This window comes from Cricetulus griseus, chromosome 3 (assembly GCF_003668045.3).
Source record: "Cricetulus griseus strain 17A/GY chromosome 3, alternate assembly CriGri-PICRH-1.0, whole genome shotgun sequence".
Classification (NCBI taxonomy): Eukaryota; Metazoa; Chordata; class Mammalia; order Rodentia; family Cricetidae; genus Cricetulus; species Cricetulus griseus.
Genome location: NC_048596.1, coordinates 118,160,538 through 118,176,219, shown reverse-complemented (window position 1 = coordinate 118,176,219; position 15,682 = coordinate 118,160,538). Strand labels below are relative to the sequence as shown.

General features: G+C 43.4%; 1 protein-coding gene across 4 annotated transcripts in view; it reads left to right on the top strand.

Moving 5' to 3' along the window:
• Fanci (FA complementation group I) overlaps window positions 1-15,682 on the top strand; it is a 58,275-nt gene that overhangs the window by 38,618 nt on the left and 3,975 nt on the right. For 3 of the 4 annotated variants that reach the window (XM_027408190.2, XM_027408192.2, XM_027408191.2), the window contains exons 23-34: window positions 354-518; window positions 1,279-1,458; window positions 6,514-6,680; window positions 7,983-8,065; window positions 8,856-8,972; window positions 12,213-12,264; window positions 12,417-12,544; window positions 12,637-12,705; window positions 12,870-12,978; window positions 13,084-13,268; window positions 13,917-13,970; window positions 14,049-14,108. In XM_027408190.2, coding sequence (XP_027263991.1) covers window positions 354-518; window positions 1,279-1,458; window positions 6,514-6,680; window positions 7,983-8,065; window positions 8,856-8,972; window positions 12,213-12,264; window positions 12,417-12,544; window positions 12,637-12,705; window positions 12,870-12,978; window positions 13,084-13,268; window positions 13,917-13,970; window positions 14,049-14,108 — 1,369 coding nt within the window. The other variant, XM_035442444.1, reaches the window with a different exon arrangement.

Below are 15,682 nucleotides of genomic sequence, written 5' to 3'. Positions count from 1 at the left end.
GCTAATATTATCTCTTAATAAGTCCACACTATGTTCTTTCCACCAGGCCTGTGAATCTTGACTTCCTGCACGCTTTCATGTATTCACAGTTCCCAGATCCTGAATCTAAGTACTACTGATTCTAATATAAAATTTTATTAGTGGTAGTACTGGGCTTCCAGGTTTCTTCTTTGACTGGACCAAATCAGAGGAAAGAAAAAGGGGCTTACAGAGATTTCTGTAACTTAGAATTACCATGCTAATGAGGGCGCATTAACTCACAGTGGAGATTTGAAGAAGCATGGGAATTTCCGTGAACCCAACCACACAGTAATGACACTGCTGGCTGTTGCTCTCTCTTTCCTTTTCTGCAGCAAGAGTAAGTTTGAGGAAATCCTCAGCCTATTTATGTGTTACAAGAATTTCTCTGACATCCTTGCCGAAAAAGCTGGTAAAGGCAAAACTAAAATGACCGCTAAGACAAATGACAGTCTTTTGTCCATGAAATTTGTGTCTGACCTTCTCACTGCTCTTTTCAGGTAAGAGAACATGTGCCCAGCTTTCCCGTGTTGCTTAGTTTGGAGTCACAATTCATGCCATATTATATACAGTAGGAAATGAGTTAGGAGGTTTTAATTTTCTTAACATGAAAATTGCATATAACCCAAGGTAGGCATTCTAAAGAGGGAGGGTGTACCTCAAAATTATTAAAGCAAGTGAGAAGCCATGGACTAATGAATGACAAGGATGAATTCTAGTGGTGTTGTAAGATCTCCTTAGAACTTTGTACACAACAACAGATTAAAGGGATAGAAAGGAGAAACTGAACTAAATAGCAACAGGACAATCAAAAGTCAAAAAGACAAGACCGATGCTTTGATTTCATTAAAGTGTGGGGGATTGATGGGGGAGAGGGAGGAACTGAGGCAGCAACAAGCAGAGTGAGTTAGAGCAGCATGGCAGTGGCAGTGACTCAGCTTACGAGGCTCCATGAGTCTTTACTTGAAGCCTGCTGAGTGCTGCTCTTCCCAAGTCTCTAGAAAGCCTAGTCACAGGTGCTAGCAACAGGAGGGAAATTTCTTTCCCTCGTATGTAGTGCTGGGGGTTAAAAACAAGCCTTGAGTGTGTTAGGCAGGTATTCACCACTCGGCTGTATCCCACCCACTTTTTTTATTTGGATAGGTCCATGTTCAGTTTCCCATTTAGGCCCTGAAATCTTCCTATTTCTACCTCACAGTTGCTGGGATTACAGGCCATATCACGAGGCTCAGCTCCTTCCTTCCTTCGCTCTTTCTCTAGAGATAGTATCCAGAGTCATGAAGAGGCCCTGTCTGTCCTTCGGTCCAGCAGTGAGTTTATGCAATATGCCGTGAACGTAGCTCTGCAGAAGACACAGCAGCTGATACGAACAGGGCACGTGAGTGGTCCTGATGGCCAGAACCCAGACAAGGTCTTTCAGAACCTCTGTGACATAACTCGGTAAGCCACTCTCACCTCAAACTGTTTGCTAGCATGTGTGTTATGAATTCTGCAAGATAGAAAATTAGGGACAGAACAATTGGGCATGATTAGGAGTGAAAGTGTAGTGTCTTGTAGTGAGTCTTTTTTCTCTTGTTTTGTGTGGATTCTTTGTCTCATATAAAATCTTACTGCATTCCCAGGAAGGAAAAGGGTATTATTACATAGTGATTGAATTGTGCATCAAGTAAGCATGACGATCCTAAATGTACATGCACCTTACAACAGATTAAAAATACTTTAAAGCAAATAAATAAATAGCCCAGAGTGATGACTCAGCAGTTAAGAGTGTGTACTGTTCTTGACCCTGGTTCAGTTCCTTACACCTATACAGGATGGGTGGCAGTCCCCTCTAATTCTAGGTCTAGAAGGATCCAATGGCTTTTTCTGGACCAAGCAGACTCCTGCACTCACATTCATACACTCACATTCATATATCCACATACAGAATACACATATAGATAATTTAAAATGAAGGAAAATCTTTCTTTAAAAGCAATAAATCTGAAAGAATTAGACAAAACGGGAATGAGGTAAAGACCTGAACAGCATTAGCATCCTCTTTACTGAGTTGACATCTGTTGAAGGCTCAGAACAGCTTCTAACTACATTCTTTTCATGTGCACACAGTACTTTGATCAGAGTTTACCATGGGGGCTGGAGGATGGCTCCAGAGTTAAGAACTGAATACTGCTATTGTCTGACACTATATCTGGGGAGGTATTGTAAGTGTTACAGCTCTGAGGGGAAATCCCCAGTGCATGTGTTATAGCTCGGAGGGGAGAGGTTTCCCCTACACAAGTGTTACAGCTCTGAAGGGAAAGGTATCCTGGCAGTCTGGAGCCAAGAAATACTACAAGATCATATCATACAACAAACCTCACACAAGAGATTTATTGGGAAAGACACAAGAAGGTGGCTCCATCTGCTTTGATAAGAAGCAACTGGGAACTGAGCAGGAGACAGGGTTATATAGGGTTTCTTGGAGTTTTCCTGAGTGGGAATGGGTAAGATTTCAAACCAAGCCCAGGGATTGGTGGGTTTTGGTAAGTATTTTCATGTAGAAGTAGGTTCGGATCTTTTACCCTACAGGTGAGAACAAAAGTCTAACCCCATAGAAACTTGATGACAAATCAAAATAAGAATGCCACCAAAATTCTATTTATTTAATCCATGATTTTTATTGGGGTAATTTACAGAAATATGGGTGTGGGGTTATTCATAGGAACAGAAATGACTCAAAGCCAGCTGTATCACCAAAGCCCACCCCAGCATGGGTGGCAGTCCACAAATGCTGGAAACCTGGCGTGCACTGCACAGCCTGCAGGTAGCCTTTCCAGATAGCCCAGCTAGTCTGAGAGTGTCTCTCAGTAGACTTTATTGTTTATTTATGCTTGAAGAGGGAGGGGCCTTGTGAATCTAGTTAGTTTCAGGGACTTCCTTTGACTATTTTGAATTATTAACTTCCTGAGCTAAAGGAGACTGCCTGGAGGATGAAGTATTCTACCTTCCCTTAGTACATCCAGTTGTTTCACTACCATGAAAACATCTGGAACATCTATTGTTTCACCACCCTCTATCATCCTGTGTCTTGAGGAGCTTCCCTCCAAAATGGCAGGTTTTAATCTCAGAAAAAACTATACAAGGACCACCCCAGTTTGGTTCTCACCACCTACACCAGGAGGCTCACAACTATCTGTAACTCCAGCTCCAGGGGATCTGATGCCTTCTTGACTGTGAGCACTTGTAACTCACACATGCACAGACAGACACACATAATTTAAAATTAAAATATGGGCTTGGTGATTTTTCTGTTTTCTATAAATGGCCTCCAAGAATAGGATTCCAGTCCAAGACCAATCATCACAGCAGGAACACTGGTGCCCCCTGAACTTGATCTGTCATCAAGTTTCTATGGGTGTAGATTTTTGTTCTCACCTGTAGGGTAAAAGGTCCAAGCCCACCTCTGCTTTGATTCTCACACTTGTGTGGTAAATACTTTACTCATTGAGCCATCTTTTCAGTCCTCGAGTTATTTTTTAATGGATAATAATTTGAACAATAATAATTCATAATTTGTCACCAAACCTGATGACTTGAGTTTTGATCCTTGGAATCAGTTCCTGAAAGTTGTCCTCTGACATGCATATACATACATACATACATACACACACACACACACACACACACACACACACACACACACACACACACACACACCACACACACTAACTTAATTTAGGATTTTAAGCCATTTGTAGTGGCTCACACCTGTATTCCTAGCACTCAGAAGGCTGAAATAGGATTGCCAACATGGGCTGTGTAGTGAATTTTAGGCCAGCAGGTTGTAGCTCAAAAGAAAGTATGTACATGTACCATGTGTGAATGGTGCTGTGGAGGCCAGAAGGAGTTGGATCCCCTGGAACTGGAGACACAGATGGTTGTGAGCCACCAGGTGGATTCTGGTAACTGAATTTAGGTCCTCTGCAAGAGCAGCAAGCAACATTCAGGAAAAACACTCATACATATAATATTTAAAAGAAATGAATCTTTTTAAAGAGGTGGGGGGGTGTTCATCAGTCTAAAGGGTATAATACTGTTCAGATCCCAGTACCCACAACAAACGGCAGTCCCTAATTCTACTCAAAACAAATGGTTACAATGACATCAAACCATCTGAGAAAAAGAAATATTCTAAAAATCCATTGGTGCGGGTGCTGGAGAGATGGCTCAGAGGTTAAAAACACTGGTTATTCTTCCAGAGGTCCTGAGTTCAATTCCCAGGGGAAAAAAAATCCATTGATGCACACTTATTCACATAACCAGAGACCATAGAACAGCAAGTGTTACAGGGTATGCTGAAGTTACAGTAAATGTTATAGGGTGTGTTAAAAATTATATAGTCCAAATATAGAAATAGTAAATGATGAGAGAAAGAGAAGAGAAGAAAGGAAAATAGAGAAGGAAAGTTAAATAAAAGAGAGGTAAGAAGACTTACTAAGGGAGAACAAGGAATTAGGGGAAAGATAGGGATGGATAATATAAAATGATAAATAGCAAAAACAATTTCTCTGTAATGAGAAAGTCCAAGAATAAGGTGAAGTAAACCTAAGAAAGGGAGTAAATAATAAATATATAAAAGGTGCCTTTTGTTTTATTTCGTTTTGATTTTTTTAAAGGCAGAGTACAAAAGGGGAGGGAGACACCCAGTCGAAGGGAAGGGGGTCAGAAAAAGAAAAAAAAAATTATCTAATAGTGAAGAAAATGTGTAAAGAGAATAGGTAAGTGCATGAAGGGGGGAAAATAAGAACAAAGCTCTTTAGATATGATAAAATTAAAATACTGCTAAAGTGAAGTAAAAAGATGGGTTGGGAAGATGTCTCAGCAGTTACGAGCACTGGCTACTCTTGCAGGGGACTGGTGTTTGGCTCTTAACACCCATGCTGAGTTGCTCACAACTGCCTGTTGACTCCAGAAGTTCCAGAAGACCCAGTTACCTCTTCCTGGCCTTCTTGGCAGTCAACTAGTACACTAGTACATACACCCTACACACACATGAACATGTAATTAAAAAAAAATAATAATAATGATAATAATAAAAAGGCAAATGGATAGACTTACATCCCTACAATAGATTGAATACTACTCGGCTATAAAAACAGAATAGGGCCGGGTGTTGGTGGCACACGCCTTTAATTCCAGCACTCGGGAGGCAGAGGCATGTGGATCTCTGTGAGTTCGAGATCAGCCTGGTCTACAAGAGCTATTTCCAGGACAGCCTCCAAAGCCACAGAGAAACCCTGTCTCGAAAAACCAGAAAAAAAAAAAGAAAAGAAAAGAATAGGGGCTGGGTATGTAGCTTGTAAATGGAGTTCTTAATTGGTCTAAACAATAAAAGCCCGGAGTCAGATATAGAGGAAAAGGCTGAGAGATCAGAGAGAAGAGAGCAAGCCAAAGCCACCTTTACCTCATTAGCTTCCCAGTGGGAAAAGGGAGCAAATTCCTATTTCTTCCTGCTTATTTATATTCATCTCTCCACCCAGCCATCTCTTATTTTTGTTTTGTTTTGTTTTTTCGTGACAGGGTTTCTCTGTGGCTTTGGAGCCTGTCCTGGAACTAGCTCTTATAGACCAGACTGGTCTCGAGCTTACAGAGATCCACCTGCCTCTGCCTTCCGAGTGCTGAGATTAAAGGCGTGAGCCACCACTGCCCAGCACCATCTCACTTTCTGTCTCTGCCCAGCTGTCTCACTTCCTGTCTGTCTGCGCAGACCTCCTGACCTCTATGGTTAGCTAGTGGCAAGCTCCATCCTCTGATCTTCAGATAAGCTTTATTTGTATAAGCAAGATATCACCACAGTAGTCAGTTAAGAAAACTTTCCCACCAGGTCTGAGGCCCTGGGTTTGATCTCCAGCAGTACAAAAAGCCAGGTGCAGTGGCACAAGCCTATAATCCCAGCACTCGGTGGGTCAGAGGTTTGAACTCATTCTCAGCCACACAGCAAGTGTGAGACATCCTCGCTGGGCTGGAGATGGCTCTGAGGTTAAGGCTGCTCTTCCAGACAACCCGGTTCTATTTCTAGCATCCACACAGTCGCTCGAAACTCAATCCCAGGGCATCTGACCCCTTCTTCAGGCTTTGCACATTGGCAAAGCTTTCGTACAAAAATTTTAAAAGGAAAAGATTTTAAAAGACAATCCTGGGTAATGAGGCCCTGCTTAACAGTAAACAAAAGGATGCCATCTATATTTGCAGCAAGAGGTAAATCTGAAAGATTTACTTGGATAGGGTGACGTGTAAAACACTTAATTGTGGAGGAAAAAAGGACCAGTAGTTGCTTGTAAATCCAGGAGAATTGAGTATTAAGGGGGTATAGAAATACCTCAATGGTGAGGCAGTTTCCCATGTGTAAGTTTCTGAAACTTCACAGAACCTTTGTTTACACAGGCTAAAGTTTCCTACATGTAGACTGACATTAATGGTCCATGTTGACAGAACAACTTTCCCACACTTTAGGGTCTTGCTGTGGAGATACACATCCATTCCTACCTCAGTGGAAGAGTCGGGAAAGAAAGAGAAAGGGAAGAGCATCTCACTGCTGTGCTTGGAGGGTTTGCAGAAGACATTCAACGCCATGCAACAGTTCTATCAGCCCAAGATGCAGCAGTTTCTCAGGGCTCTGGGTAGGTATCACAGTGTCATGAATAGCTTTGTTCACCTACCAGAGGACACCCGAGAAGAACCTTAATGCTGATAAGGAGTGACATCTGGTGGGTTCAGGATTGGCTCTTACTGCATTTCTATATCCACAAATAGTGACTGGAGGAGGAATGCCGCATTAAGAAAGTGAAATTTAAAGCTGGGCATGGTGGTGCATGTCTTTAATCCCAGCACTTGGGAGGCAGAGGCAGGTGGATCTGTCAGTTTGAGGCCAGCCTGGTCTACAGAGTGAGTTCTAGGACAGGCCAGAGTGATATATAAAGAGACCCTTTCTCAACCTTGGCCAACCCCCACAAAAAAGAAAATGAAATTTAGAAACACATTTAAATCAGCCTCCAGAACTTTTGGGGGGAGGGGCGTCTCTAAAATTTTCACTGTCTCCAGGTGTGATGGCTCAGACATGAAATCCCAAGTACTTAGGAAGCTGAGTCAAGATCACAAGTTTGAGACCAGACTTAGCTCATAGTGAGTACCTGGGCTATGGGACCCAGTCTCAGAATATAATTTTAAGTATTAGTTCCCTCCAAAGTTGGGGTGTGGTAGTACATGCATATAAACCCAGCACTCAAGCTAGGGAAAGGTGGGAAGAGAACCACAAATTTGAGACTGTCTGATAATTTCTAGAGTGGTAAAAGCTACAAAGTGAGATCCTACCAAAAAAAAAAAAAAAAAAAGTGTGTGTGTATGTGTTTAAAAACAAGCAAACAAAAAGTACCTGGGCCTGGAGAGATGGCTCAAGAGTTAGGAACTCCTGCTTTTCCAGAGGACATGGGTTTGGTTCCTAGCACTCCCGTGGTGACTCACAGTCACCTGTAACTCCACCTGCGAGGGGATCTGAGCCCTCTTCTAGTCTCTGCACTTATGGGGGTACTGTGTACATGGTGCACAGATGCACATGCAGGCTAAATACCCATACACATAAAATAAATGGAAAATTCTAGTAAAAAAGGGCTGAGGATACAGCTTAGTTGGTAGAGCGCTTGCTTAACACATATGAGGACCTAGGTTCAATCCCTAGTACCTAAGTGAAGGGTATGGGGGGGGGGGTCAAAAAGAATTGGGCATGATGATGCAGGCCTGTTAGCCCAGCATTCAGAAAGCTGAGACAGAAAGATTGTAGGTTCAGGGCAACAGGAAGTTCCAGGATGGGTTGGGTTATTACTTTGACCTTGTCTCTGCAAACCCCCACCCCCCCCCCAAAAAGGAAAACCTACAACAAAAACCCAAGTCAGTTTGAAGGAAGGTAGGCTTGTTTCCATTTCCAGATGTCACAGGCACAGAAGAAGAGGGAGAAGAAGCAGGTGTCTCTGTCACTCAAAGAGCTACATTCCAGATCCGGCAATTTCAGGTAAGAAGCCTTGGGAAACAGCTGTTTTAAATTCTTCTGGGAGGAGTCAGACAGGAAGTCACAGACAGGGCTTAAGAGTGAAAGGCGCCATGCTGGAAAGGACCCTAGTGAGGACCCAGCCAGTGGAACTCGTGGCCTCTGAGAACCCTTGTTTAAGGTGCAGAAAGGAAGCCAGTTCACCGCACAGGGTTTTTGGTTTGATTATGTGGTATAATCTGGCCTTGTCTAACAGACTCCTGGACAGGAAAAATGAAGCCTGTGAAGTTTCTCACCATAATTGCCAGAGTATCAGTATGCTCCATGTCAAGGATTTCTTTAACAAATAACAGCTAACACTCCTACCATGTCCCAGGACTTGTTGCTGGAGCACTTACTTATAGGATCAGAAGAGGTGGCACATTCCTCCATTGTAGAAAAGAAGACTGCCAAATGGATCAGTCAGACAGATTCCACTGTCAGGGCACAGACACAAGTTTGGGGCCTGGACTAGCCCTGAGGTCAGAGGTTAAGCTCTAGCTCCAAGCAGATGAGAACTGCCAGAAACTAGTTTGTTCCTCATGTGTACTGCAGGGAGTGAGATGAAAAACTGCCCTAGTTTTCAAGAGAAATTCTTCAGTTTACAGTTGAAACAGAAAACTGCTATTTAATCCAGGTTTCTTTTCAGATTTTATGCTCTTGGAATTACATAGCTTTGAATCATTCTGTTCCAGCTGTGAGACTTTCTCCCTGGATGTCTCTTCTCTGATACAAAATGTCTACTCCCATCTGTGTACATCCATTCCTTTCGCAGAGGTCCTTGTTGAACTTGCTTAGCAGTGAAGAGGAAGATTTTAACAGTAAAGAGGCCTTGCTGCTCATCACGATTCTCTCCTCCTTGTCCAGGCTGATAGAACCCACCTCTCCACAGGTAACAGCAGTGCTTGCTCAGTCTCATTTAGTGTCCCTCAGAAGACAAGAATTGTGTTCTCATAAAAGTGTATGTCTAGGGCTGAGGAGGTAGGACAGGTAGTTTACCTTGTACACAGACCTGCCTGCATCTGATCCCCAAAGACATGAATCTGGTGTGATGGTGCATGCCTGTAATCCAAAGGAAGACTAGACTCTCAGGGTCATCCCCCGCTACATAGCAAGTTTGAGGCCAGCCTACTTCAAACAATCAAAGTATTCCTCTAAATATCCTTTTGAAGGAGCTGTAGGGTGTGTCTTTCCTTATACATTGCTCCTCTCAGAACATATGCAGCCAGGTAAGGTCAAGAACATACTGGTTTGGTTTGTTTCATTTACAGTAAACACTTTTTTATATCAATCAGACAGGTTTCTCTTTGGTGCCCTTAGCCTTTTAACACAGTTCTTTCCCAGTCTTTGTGTTTCTTGATGTTTTCGCCTTTTCTGAAATGACAGAGCTTTAATCATGAAGGTAGCTGAAGTTCAGCATTTGGATTTCATAGGGAAAAAATCAAGTTTGAGGAATTTAACAAATAAGTCAGCAAGAGTGACCACAATCCCAAAGCAGAAGTACCTGAAGAGATGGATTGTGTGCATGTACATGTGTATGTATGTGTAGGTATGTGTAGGCATGTGTACATGTATTTAGCGTGCCCATCCATATGAGCATTCACACATAAAAAAAAAGAGATGGGTCATTTTGGTGAGTCTGTTCAGGTCAACAGTTACATCTCCACAGGACAGCAAAGAATACCATAGGAGCTATCAGTCCATCCTTATTGCCCCTGCCCTGTTGAAACCCTAGAGAAACAACGCTCCTCCTGTGGGCTCTTGCCTCCAGAAGCTGCTGTTCCCTGAGAGACCACCTGTGGTGGTGGGGCGTTTGAGCACTGGAGGACAGATGCTAACGTCCTAGATCCAGGTTAGCCTGGGACAAGTTGTTTGAGGAAAACTGAGTGAGTTTTGGAAAGACTCATTGGTGAAAAATATTTGACAATATTCAACACACCCCTTCCCAGTTAACTTCAGATTATATCTTTAATTTTTTAATTTTTTTGTTTGTTTTTGAGACAGGGTGCCATGTAGCACGGTCTGGCCTCGCACTTGCTGTGTCCCTAACGATAACCATTCTGATTAGTTTTATGTTAACTTGACATGAACTGGAGTCATCTGGAAAGAGAGCAACTTGAGTGAGGCAGCTCTGTGAGGGCATTGTCTTGGTTAATGATTGATTGATATGTGTGAGCCTCAGTGCACCGTAGGTGATGCTGCCTCTGGGCAGGTGGTCTTGGGTTCTATAAGAAAGCAAACTGAGCAAGCCAGTGAGCAGTACTCCTCCATGACCTCTGCTTCAGCTCCTGTCTCCAGATTCCTGCTTTGAGTTCCTGTCCTGACTTCCCTCAGTGATGGGCTGTGAGCTGTAGTGGTGCACGCCTTTAATCCCAGCACTCTGGAGGCAGAGGCAGGTGGGTCTCTGTGAGTTGGAGACCAGCTTGGTCTACAGAGTGAGGTCCAGGATAGGCTCCAAAGCCACAGAGAAACCCTGTCTGGAAAAAACAAAAGAAAGCCTTTCTTCCTCAAGTTGCTTTTAGTCAGAATGTTTTCTACAGCAAAAGAAACCAAAATAGGATATGTGAAGGAGACCACCCCCCCCCTTTCCTGGACCCCAGATTAGGCACATGCCACACCCTAACACCTGTTCTCACAGACATCCTTTATTAAGTGGGGAAATAAGCTAAAGTGGCTGCTTTCTGACTCGGGCAGAAAACAGCAGCAGATGACCTTGCAGGTGTCATTCTTCAGATGAGGAGAAGGGGCAGTCTGGGTTAGAATGGGCTGGGACAGGTAGTAAAGGACATGGAAAAGATGAGGGACAAGGGGGGACAAGAGACAGGGAGCAGGGATGTGTGTCCTGGAGGGACAAAGGACTGGCTCTGGATAGAGAGGAGACAGATGTGGCACATTGAAACATGGCGGTTTAGAAAGGTAAGGGAATGGGGGAGAAGGACAAGGCCTGCCAGAGCCGCGTGCTCAAGTGGGCCAGTGTCCCTTCACATAGAACCATAAACGTCTGACCTTCCTGCCTCCCCCTCCCAGCTGCTAGTGTTATAGGCACACATCAGAAGCATTCTTAACAATTGATCTATATCCCTAGTTCCTAATCAATTTTTGTTGTCTTACTGATAATTTTAATTGATAATAAAATTCTGTAGTTTGATGAGGAATTATAGCAATGTTTACCCTCACTAGTCTCCCCTCCGCATCCCCTCCATGTGTTCTTCTTAAATAAGCAAACAGTCTTGTCTGGGTCTTTCACGAGTTTCCTACGGAAGCAAATACAAATACAGATTCCTACCCCAGACCCCACCACTCTCACCACTGAAGAGTGCTTCTCCAGCTTAGTTACCTCTTTGGCACGGGGTACTGGAGGTCTTAATATCAGTTCATAAAGACCTTTATTACTAACTGATTGACCTTTTACTTATTGACCTCATAATTGACCTTTTCCCTTCCAGCAGACCAAAATCTTACTTGTCTGTACTTAACTGTCACTGTGTATTAGTGTCTTTGTGCCTGCAAGCCTGTTTCAGATTCCTGTTACCCAAAACCTCAAGTCTCCTTCACCTAAGAAAATTCTGTGTGATATATATATATATCTATATTTTCTTCCTCATTTCCCCCTTCTCTTCTGTTATTATAGCCCAGATCTTCTCCCATACCTCATATCTGAAGTACCAGGACATAGGGTATTTAGCCCCAGACTACTATGGTAGCAGCAGAGGAAGCTCAGAGATGAGAACTCAGATCCAGATCTCAGGACATTTAGTCCTTAAGGACACAGACATTGAGTATTCAGCCCTGTGCTATGAGAAGTGTCACTACTTCTCGTCCCTTTGGACACATTTTTATGCTGTTATGTAACCGATTAAGTCCAGGCACAGTTTTGGTAGGTGATTTTCTTATGCCTAGAAAGGTCTAAGATTCTTCTGTTCTGACAAAAACATGTTTAGTTTTGTTTTGTTTTTCTTTCTTACTTTTTTTAATAGAAAAAAAGACAGGGTCTGACTTTGTAGCCCTGGCTGGCCTAGAACCCAGTATGTAGATTGGGCTGGCCTCCAACTCACAGAGATCTGCCTGCTTCTGCCTCTCTGCCACTGTACCCTGCATCTTTTTCTTTAACAACTGAAGGTCTTTTGTTCAGTTTGTGCAGGTGTTATCCTGGACGTCTAAGATTTGCAAGGAATACAGCCGGGGTGAGTTTCCTGCCTCCCTTCCTGAAGGCTTTATACAAAATCACCATCACCAAAACCTATTAGAGAGGGATTCCCTTTAACCCCAACACTAGTGTGGCCAGTCTACAAAGGCTCTAACAATAAAACTTCCCTTTCTTCCCTCCCGCTCCTAGAGGATACCTCATTCTGCAAGAGTTTGATGAACCTATTCTTCAGCCTGCATGTCTTATATAAGAGTCCTGTCACCCTGCTTCGTGACTTGTCCCAGGATATCCATGGGCAGCTGGGAGACATAGACCAGGTAGCACAGCAAGTGTAGTGTGGCATCCTGTGTGGGGAGTGAGGTCCAGGCAATGGCTACTGGTCTTAGGTCTTGCCTCTTTTCCTTTCCAGGATGTAGAGATAGAGAAGACAGACCACTATGCAATGGTGAATTTGAGAACAGCTGCCCCTACTGTCTGTGTAAGTGTTGATGTGATCCATGGGAAACAACCCAGCTCCATCTTCCATCTGAAGAGTCTGTCACAGTTGGCTTCTGTCCTCGGGCCTGTAAGGTTCCTGTGGAAGTGACGCTTGTTATTGCCCCAGCAATGTGAACCATGCCACACATTCTTTTCTTTTCACAGTTGCTTGTCCTGAGTCAGGCTGAGAAAGTCCTAGAAGAAGTAGACTGGTTAATCACCAAGATTAAGAGCTCAGTGAACCAAGAAACCCTATCAGATAAAATGGCTCCAGGTAGGGATTGTACTGCCAGCAAAATATAGATTAAACCGTGGTTTAAATCTCCTTTACTGTTAACTGGAAAATAAGATGAACTGCATCAGTTTCATTTTTCTTCAGATGCCTCTTCTCAAGCAGTCCCACCAAATCTTCTCATCGAGAAAGCCATCGTCATGCAGCTGGGAACACTGGTTACATTCTTCCATGAATTAGTGCAGACAGCCCTGCCATCAGGCAGCTGCGTGGACACCTTATTGAAGGACCTGTCCAAAATATACAGCACCCTAACAGCATTTGTCAAATACGTGAGTTTTTGGAAGATAATCAGGTTGTATCCCACCTTCTGTCTCCACTTGCCAGGTACAAAGCGCTTCTGAACCCAGCTCTTGCCACACAATGTCACAGTTTTGTTTTCATTTGATCAGTAGTTAGAAGGGATCTCCCCAGGTCAAGGGAGAAACACTTGCTGGCATAATCTAAGTCAGCTTTGCTTGGCATGATGGATTTCACCTCCAATGGGAAATGAACATATACATTTCTGGTCCTCGGAGAATTCAGAAGGTGATGGGAACTAGTAGTTTATATTCTGTATGTGATCTAGACTTAGTACTTAGGCATAGACACCACAGGTAGTGTGGTCATCCCTGGTACATGCATCTCCAGTCACCTGCTGTGGCTGCTAAGCTACTGCTAAGCAAGGAGACATGGGGAGCCTGTCTACTTGCAACTTAAGAGGACAGACTTACCTCCTAGATGCAGGAACTCTGCCTGAAGGACTCTCAAAGCATTGAGCTGGCCAAGTCAGAAGCAACCCCTTTGTTCTCTGTTGTCTGGGAAGCTTATGTGCTCAGAGAAGGGAAGGGAAGCTGTTTCTGGTTTTGCTGTGAATGTCCCCCATGTAGTCAGCAATGAGACATACTCCATGGATAGATAATCTAGGAATTCTATGTTAGTATCTCCAGGTGTGTCAGAGCGCCAGAGGAATTCCAAACACTGTGGAAAAGCTGGTAAGTTGAGACTGGCTTTCCTAAAGATGGGGGATGTTATTGCTACAGTTACATACATTCTTGTCTCCTTTGCTACAGGTGAAGCTGTCCGGCTCTCATCTGACCCCCATGTGTTACTCTTTCATTTCTTATGTACAAGTAAGTAATTTAGAGGCAGTACCAAAATAATCAAGAAAGGGCTTAGTGGAGGGCTGGAGCAATGAGTCAGTGGTTAAGTGTGTGGAGCACTCTTGGAAAAGACCCAAGTTAGGTATCCAGCAGCCCACATCAGGTGGCTCATAACTGCCTTAACTCCAGCTCCAGGAGATCCAAACCTTCTGATTCTGACTTCTTTGGTAAAGGGAAGATAATATTTAAAATAATAAAAATAAATCTTTAAAAAAAAAAAAAAAAAAAGAGCTACACTGCTTTGTCCCTGGAGCTGCTTGGCCACCTAGGCTGAGTATACAGTTTCTCTTGCATATCAGCAAGAGGTGCCCATCTGAACAAACCAAGACTTGAGAGCTTTACAGACTTTGATATAGCAAAGGAAGCATTTGGTATGCTGGTGTTTGGAGTACAGAATGAACAAGGTAGCCTTGGTTCATTTCTGGGTACCTACAAGTCCATGCATTAGGACTCTTACTGTAAGTAACAGCAATCAACACATGGGGAGGGCTGGGATTAGGTGGCAGAGTTATGGGTGCAGCAGAGTGCTTCAGAGAGGTGGAGGATTGGGACTCACTGGATCATTTGTCCAGACCCCATTTTTATAATGTATAGATTCTTGGGGAATGGAGATCATTTTGTTTTATGTGTATGAGTGTTTGCCTGTGTGTATGGTATATCCCAGGCTGGCTTTGAATTCCTGAGCTACCTGCTTCTGTCTGCATGGGGATTACAGGAGTGCCCTATCACAGCTTCCCTGCTCTGGACAAGCTATGCACTCCTGGTCTTTTTCTCTCTTAAATATTTGCAGGCATGCCCTCTCAAACTTCAAACTATTTTCATGTGGATGCCATTCTTTCAAATCTGTTCTCTGTAGGATATATATCCATCCACTCCTAAACTGAGGGTTTGAATCCCCGGACCCCACCCCCCATCTTTTCTGTTTTGCTTTTTAGACAGTCCCTGTGTAGTACAAGCTAGCCTTGAACTTCAGATCTACCAGCCTCAGCTCAAGTTCTGGGATTATAAGCATGTGGTCATGCCCAGCTTTTCCCTCTCTTTTGAGACAGGGTCTCACTTTGTAGCTCTGGCTATGTAGATGAGGCTCTGTAGATGAGGCCTTGAACTCAAAAGAGCTCCTCATGCCTCTGCCTCTCAACTGCTGTGATTAAAGGCATGTGCCACCATGCCTGGCATATCATTCTTAATGTTTATATAGCCACACAGATTTCATAAGGTATCCTTATAGACAACAGCTTCCAAAAGGGGATCCTAAGGAAACTTTAGATGTTCCCTGCCTTGAGAGTCATGTTGGTTTACTAGCATTTTAAAGATTCTGAGAGTTCCAACTGTATGTTCAATAATGCTTTTTAAACCTACTAAAAACATTTATAGCCTTGGCTTTTCTGGAACTCACTCTGTAGACCAGGCTGACCTTGAAATCCCAGAGAGCTACCTGTCTCTGCCTCCAGAGTGCTGAGTTTAAAGGCATGCACCACCACCACCCAGCTCAAAAAAAAAAAAAAAAAAAAAAAATTTAAGTAGCATTACTGGGCAGAATAGCT